This window comes from Curcuma longa, chromosome 16, assembly GCF_044706935.1.
Source record: "Curcuma longa cultivar G26 ecotype Majalengka, Jawa Barat chromosome 16, ITB_CL_G26_1.1, whole genome shotgun sequence".
Taxonomy (NCBI): Eukaryota; Viridiplantae; Streptophyta; class Magnoliopsida; order Zingiberales; family Zingiberaceae; genus Curcuma; species Curcuma longa.
Window position 1 is genome coordinate 11,969,203 of NC_133876.1, and position 7,399 is coordinate 11,976,601.

General features: G+C 37.1%; 1 protein-coding gene across 1 annotated transcript; it reads left to right on the forward strand.

The window, feature by feature from the left end:
• Positions 1 to 894: 894 nt before the first annotated feature.
• LOC141847830 (F-box/kelch-repeat protein At1g51550-like) lies at positions 895 to 4,886 on the forward strand. Its single transcript, XM_074735916.1, is given in 3 exon segments — positions 895 to 954; positions 956 to 1,379; positions 3,577 to 4,886. Coding segments are annotated over 3 exon segments (1,443 nt in total). The 3' UTR covers positions 4,536 to 4,886.
• Positions 4,887 to 7,399: the final 2,513 nt, after the last annotated feature.

Genomic DNA, 7,399 nt, shown 5'->3' on the forward strand with positions numbered 1-7,399 from the left:
CAAGTTATAACAGCTACAGTTTCATATCTGCTACAATATAATTCAATTATTTCTCTACTATTCACATTGTAACAGCTATGAAATCATAACTATTATAATTATTGTAATAGTTATAAAATTATAACTACTTTAATGTGGATTCGACTTACTCATCTAACATTTACATTATAACAACTATGAAATTTTAATTGCTATAATAATACAATATGTATAATAATTATGATTTTGAAGTTGTTACAATACACCTTATCCATTCAAAATTTAAATGGAATTTTTAAATGAAAGATAATAATAGAAATAATACAAGAAGATAATTGAATAATTATATATAAATTACGGGTACATAAGACATCCTTTCAACACAAAATAAAAATAGAACATATAAAAAAATTGCCTTATATGGATATATTCAAAAGACCACCTAGAATATAATACTATAAATTTAGAATAGATTTGAACTACGTTTTTATTAAAATTTATTGATAAATTTAAAGAATTTATAAAAAATGTAGTGTCGAGTTAACATGAATCTTAAAATTTTGGGACCATTAATTACATAAAGAAGAAAGTGTTTTCTAAATTTTTAAGGATCATTAACGACTTTAGAAAAATAAATATTTTTGAATTAAATAAAAATAATTATTTCACTTAAATTAAAAAATATCCATTCTAATTAAATGAATATACACAGTTTAATTTAAAAAAAGGACTAAACTTACGATCAAATAAAAACATCTAAAATAAATCTACACCTGCATTATTCTTTTTTATTTTTAAAATATAATTAATTATAATAAAAAATCTTTTTCCATTTTAATAAAAGAAATTAATAAAAATTGGCGCCGTTAAAGATGTACTAACTGTTATCCTCTTCTGTCTTCCTCCTCCTCCTCCATGAATCCCACAGCTGAAACAGAGCAGCTCCTTTCCTTCTCCAGCGCCATCTCAAAGGAGCTGCCTTTTCATGGCCTCGAATCCTCCTTTTTCCTCCTCCTCCTCCTCTTCCAGTTCCCCACCGGGTCTAGCTCGGATCGGCAGCGATCACATCATCTCCGTCCTCCTCCTCGTCCCCGTCGAGTCCGTCCTCTCCTTCTCCATGACCTGCAGAAGGTTCAGATCCCTCGCCTCCTCGGACTCTCTGTGGGTGCCCATCTGCCGGCGGGAGTGGGGCGGGGTCGACGCCCTCATCGCGTCCTTCTCCCCGCAGGAAAGGCTGCGGCTTTCCTGGAAGCGGCTCTATGCTCAAGTCTCCCGGCTCAGTTCCCTTTCTTGCCGCCGATTGTCGTGTAAAAGCGGCGATTTTCCGACTCCTAGGGCTTCTCACTCCCTCGCTGTCGTCTCTGATTGGCTCGTGCTCTTCGGCGGGGGAGCCGAGGGAGGTTTGTGCCCGTTTCTCCTTCTCTTTGATTTCGAATTGAATGTCGAAATGGTGGAATTTGGTCACAGTTGTCCCCAAAAAACAAATTGACTATTGTCATCTAATTTTAGCTTCTCATTCGTCACATGAAGTTCACACTGTTTTTTTTGCTTCTTTTTGTGTGTGTGTATATATCTTTAGTAGAAGATGATAATATGAAGAGCCATCCTTTTGATTCTGCTGCGGCATATTATTCACTTTCACTTTAATTTTCCTTTTTACAGAGAAGTAAAGGACACTAGGCCTACTATTGTATTTACATTGGCTGCTAAATTAGTTTATGCTGAGGAATGTTAAACCATACACCTTCAGTTGTTGGTCGTATACATGTTTGATTCATAAAATGTATGCAAAAGCACTTGGCAGTTAACTAGATTTGGAGGACCCACTCTCAACCTTCATTTGTTTATGAGATTGATTAATGGATCTGAGATAATCCTACTAATATCAGTGATCTAGCTAGAAAAACTTATTTATAGGAAATCTGAAAATTGCCGAATGACATAAGGGTAGAGAAGCCAGTTCAGTTTAAAGTTTAACCAGTCTTACTTCTTAAATGACACCTAGCATGTTCTGACAGAACAAGCTTCTAAGAAGGGAACTCAAGTCTTGCTGTTACTAGCATTCCAAAGTTTACCTTTTGAACAAAGATGGCAATCTAGTGTTTTTGTGCAATCCATGCTCTAGAAGAATCTCCTGTGTTGGTGATCCTATTCCAAGTTCTGTATTCTATGTATAGTCCAGTTAGTGAGGTTCTATGTTGCTTACTCTTCAACCACATAGTTTAATGAAGCATTCAACGGAACTTTGTATAAAGATACTTATAAGATACTCCTACGGCTGCACATTGAACATACTGCAGATAATATTTGGTATAACAAACTTCTGGATGTTTATATGATGGTTTGCAAGGAAGGTCATTTTCCTCTTAAATTTTTTATTATTTAAGTACTTGGTAAAAATGAGATGCATATATGTTTCTTGTACATTTGGCTTTCCCTTTATTGAAACATATGCAGATCTTACTTCTTCAATTTTGGATTCTTGTCACTTGATGTGCATTTTTTTATTAAATTACTGTTCTTTTTTCTCAAAATTTTAAGAGAGGTCACCATTTGCTATCAACATTGGATGAAACTTTATGTAAAACAACGTTCATTGTTGCCTTATGATTAATGTATCAACTGCATGTTTGATTGACATAAAATAGAAAACTTTGGATTACATGATAAAACAACCAATTCACTCGCATAAACTTTTCTTTAGTAGATATTCTAAAGCTAGCAGCCAACTTGGTGGTATTGCCTTTGACATGCCAACTTGAAGGTGTTAGTCCATCCATGAACTATTTTGATACTTTCTGAAGTTTGTAACTTGTTTTATAACAAAATGAGTTGTTATAAGTTTTGAACCATTCCTTTCTTTGGTCCTGTTCAACCTTTACTATGAATTTTGATTCCTGGATACTGGTTGCCTTGTCAAAATTCAGCAGCATGAAAATATTATTTTGTTTACTTTTTGAAGTGTATATAGTTCGAATCTTACATTATTTGAAAGAATCAAGAAAATCAGCCATATTACCTTACTTTGTCAGTTTGGATACCCATTTGAACTAGTCTAAAGCTTTCATCAGGCATCTGCTTATTTACTAGGAAACGAGTACATTTCCTTACCTCCTAATCTGCACTGAAGCCCTTGATATTGAATCTTTTTTGACAACTATTATTCTGAAAAGCTCAAAAGCATAGTACACTTGGATGGAATAGACTACAGCATTTGCTAGAAATTCATCATTCTTCGGAGGAGTTTTCTGTTAGCATCGAGTTAATATTTAAGGTAATACCAATGAGAACTTTAAGAAGTCCCTGCATCAAATATTTGTGTATTTTTACAGGATAGAGCTACTGTGCATTCTTTCTAGGGAAAATAATGTCAAATAAAACTGCTGAGTATTTACAAGAATAGATATCAAGATTAATAGACACCATGACCAAAAGGCAACTTAGCAACTTAGCGAAGTAGTATTTGCATAATGATTATCATTCTTTTTGTTGCTAAGGTATTTTATGCAATTTGTTCATTATTTTGAGTTGATTCCTTTTCATGGATATACACATTTTTTATAATGAAACCTTAAGTTACACTTCTTTAATTACAAGGACGCCACCTTGGTGATACATGGATAGCATACATTGGAAATGGACGCAACAAGGCACTATCTTGGCAACACATTAATTCAGGCATCCCAAGTGGGCGATTTGGACAGACTTGCACTCTCCTTAGCAACTATCTAGTTCTTTTTGGCGGCATCAATGAGAGTGGAGGCCGTTTGAATGATACATGGATAGGAGAGGCCTTTTACGAGGGACAAGATATGAGAATTGCATGGCGGTTGCTCAATGTGAGTTCTGTAGTTCCATCTCCTCGTGGAGCTCATGCTGCATGTTCTGTCAGCAATCATAGGATGGTGATGCATGGAGGAATTGGGTGGCATGGCCTCAGACTTAATGATACATGGATTTTGGATTTGTCAGACGACTTCAGATCCGGTAGGTGGCATTGGGTAGCTAATGTTCAGTCACTACCTCCACCTCGCTCAGGTCACACATTAACTTGGATTGGTGGAACATACATGGTTCTGTTCGGTGGGAGGGGCTCAGGATATGAGGTTCTTAATGATATTTGGCTTTTAAACATCGGTAGCGGTAATCCCGAATGGAGGGAACTCAAGTATGAGCTATATGGTTTACCAAGTGAAATGCCCCTTCCGCGAGTTGGACATTCTGCAACAATGGTATTAGGGAGAAAGATACTAATCTATGGCGGTGAAGATTCCCAGAGGCATAGGAAGGATGACTTCTGGGTGTTAGATGTAGGTGCTCTCCCGAGGTTTCAAACACCAGGTTTAAAGAAAACATCAAGAAGATTTTGGAAAAAGCTGCAAGTCGAAGGTCACCACCCTTCATACAGGTCTTTCCATGGTGCCTGCGCTGACAAATCTGGTCGTTATGTCTATATCTTTGGAGGTATGATTGATGGCATTGTTCATCCTGCTGAGGGCTCTGGATTGAGATTTAATGGGGAATTGTATCAGATAGAGCTTGTGCTCCAGTTGTAGCCATGTGAAGCAGTTCCTGCATTGAGCCTTTCAACTATATGTTACGAAATCAGGAGCATCTTGATTTACAAAGTGAATTTGAAAACTGATGCATTTGTTCCAAATTCCCCGCGAGTTACGGTTTGTGGTGGTAGTCTCAATTTGCAAACTAAAGTAGCAATACTTCATGTTGGAGTTCCAGAATGTATCTTTAGGTCCTAAATGCAACATCTTGACATTGTAACAATGGCTGTGGAAGGACACATTCTTCATCCTCGCAAGTCTCATAGAGGTATCTTTCAACTTGACAAAATAATTGTACCATTCGTCGAGTCAATTGTTCTCCAACTGACGGACTCTTTTCAAGTGACATAGCTATCAGAACAGGAATGTTTGTAACCAGCAAAGATGCACCACATTCTATTGTTTTGCAAGATGATAGATAGTTCCTGCATTGAGCCTTTCAACTTATATGTTCAAGTGATATATGTTACGAAATCAGGAGCATCTTGATTTACAGAGTGAATTTGAAAACTGATGGATTTGTTCGAAATTCCCCACGAGTTACGGTCTGTGGTGGTAGTCTCAATTTGCAAACTAAAGTAGCAATACTTCATGTTGGAGTTCCAAAAGCTATCTTTAGGTCCTAAATGCAACATCTTGACATTGTAACAATGGCTGTGGAAGGGCACATTCTTCATCCTCGCAAGTCTCATAGAGGTATCTTTCAACTTGACAAAATAATTGTACCATTCATCGAGTCAATTGCTCTCCAACTGATGGACTCTTTTCAAGTGACATAGCTATCAGAACAGGAATGTTTGTAACCAGCAAAGATGCACCACATTCTATTGTTTTGCAAGATGATAGATAGTTCCTGCATTGAGCCTTTCAACTTATATGTTCAAGTGATACGAGCAATATGTTACGAAATCACAAGCATCTTGATTTACAGAGTGAATTTGAAAACTGATGGATTTGTTCGAAATTCCCCACGAGTTACGGTCTGTGGTGGTAGTCTCAATTTGCAAACTAAAGTAGCAATACTTCATGTTGGAGTTCCAGAAGGTATCTTTAGGTCCTAAATGCAACATCTTGACATTGTAACAATGGCTGTGGAAGGACACATTCTTCATCCTTGCAAGTCTCATAGAGGTATCTTTATGGACCCTTTTCAAGTGACATAGGTATCAGAACAGGAATGTTTGTAACCAGCAAAGATGAACCACATTCTATTGTTTTGCAAGATGATGGATAGTTCCACAAAACATGGATCTTGCAGACAATAATAGAGCATGGACCTTCGCCGGTGTGCCCGTCTTTATGCTTGGACTCTCAGGTGCTGTGGTCAGTGGTCAGGCAAGGATAGGGGACCAACAATTTGCTAAGACAAGCTGGTCCTGCAGCTAAGTATATCTCCACCCTCACTTAGCATGTTCAGGAATGACTGTCATGGGCGATTGCGATATGATTCAACCGACCGACTGACCGACTGACCGACTTGTTATGTATCGGATGGCTCGTGGCACGCCAATTTCAGGAAGAAATGCTGTGCCATTGCAGTAAGAATATTAACCCTCTGTTAATATTAAGCTGAACAACTTGCATGCCTTCATTGTGTCAACTTGCTTTCTGATGCCTTTGTCTTAACTCTATTACCTTCATTTCAATTCTCTTTTTCTTTCATCTTAGATGGAGATAGAACATGACAAGGTAAAATTTCTAAGGTAGAGAAAAGCCGATGACACAAATAGGGGTGGAAAATCTCATCATAGCAAGTAACTCTAGAGTAATCAACTCGAGCTAAATTTTGTATTATTGAAGCTTGTTTCATAAAGTAACTAAGTTAAACCAAATCGAACTAAAAATAAACTAAGTTGCTGAAGAAACGGTTGTTCAATTTTGGTGTGGTTTTTTTTTTTACAAGCTTGAGTTTGATTCATTTAGATGTTATCAAATTTTCAATTTGTGTTTGATTGTTTAAAACTTTTATATTTTAAAGTTCAATTAGTTGGTCAGTGAGTTTAATATTAGAGACGTGTTTGTTCATTTTGAAAGATTTTTATATTTTATTATATTAATAAGAATTTTATTAATGAATGTAGTTTATCAAATTTATTCATGAATAATTTATAATTTTTATTCATAAATATTAATGGAATATATATATATAGTAATGTTATGATGCGCAATAGGGAAATACGCGAACCATGCGCGACATCATGACCCGCCGCTGTCGCCGCCCTCGTCGCGCCGTCCGGCCATTGCCAGCCGCCGCCTCGGACGTGATCGACGCACCACTTGTCAGCGCATCGGTCGACGAGCGGCTCGTTGATCGCGCTCGAGCCGATGGTCGGCGGTGGACGGACGACGCGGCAAGGGCTGCAGCGGCGGGTCGGGGCTGGAGCACTGTACATTCCCATATTTGGACGGTCAAATGTGGCGCGCGATCGCGTGATGAACGGTGGATTCGACGTCGCGCACGGGCGTGCAGCATAGTAGGACTATATATATATATATATAATTCTGATATCTTGCGTGTCTTATCCTGCGCAACTCGTCTATGCTACGACAAAAGATTTCGGATGTTCAAAAGTGTTTCGGGCGCCCAAAACATTAACAGTATTATTTTTTATATTTATTGATTTATTTTTTGACTTACAGTTAAGCCATTTAAGAATTTTTTTTCTTTAGGGTTTAGGGATTGAGTTATAGTATTAAGCCTAAAAAATTTTCAAAATGAAAAAAAATTAGTTGCTCATGGAGTGTGTCGGATTTTATCTCGCACTTCTTATTCCACACACCTCATGAGCAATTAAATTTTTTTATTTTAAAATTTTTTACTTAATATTATAACCTAATTTTAAATTCTAAAAAAAAAATCT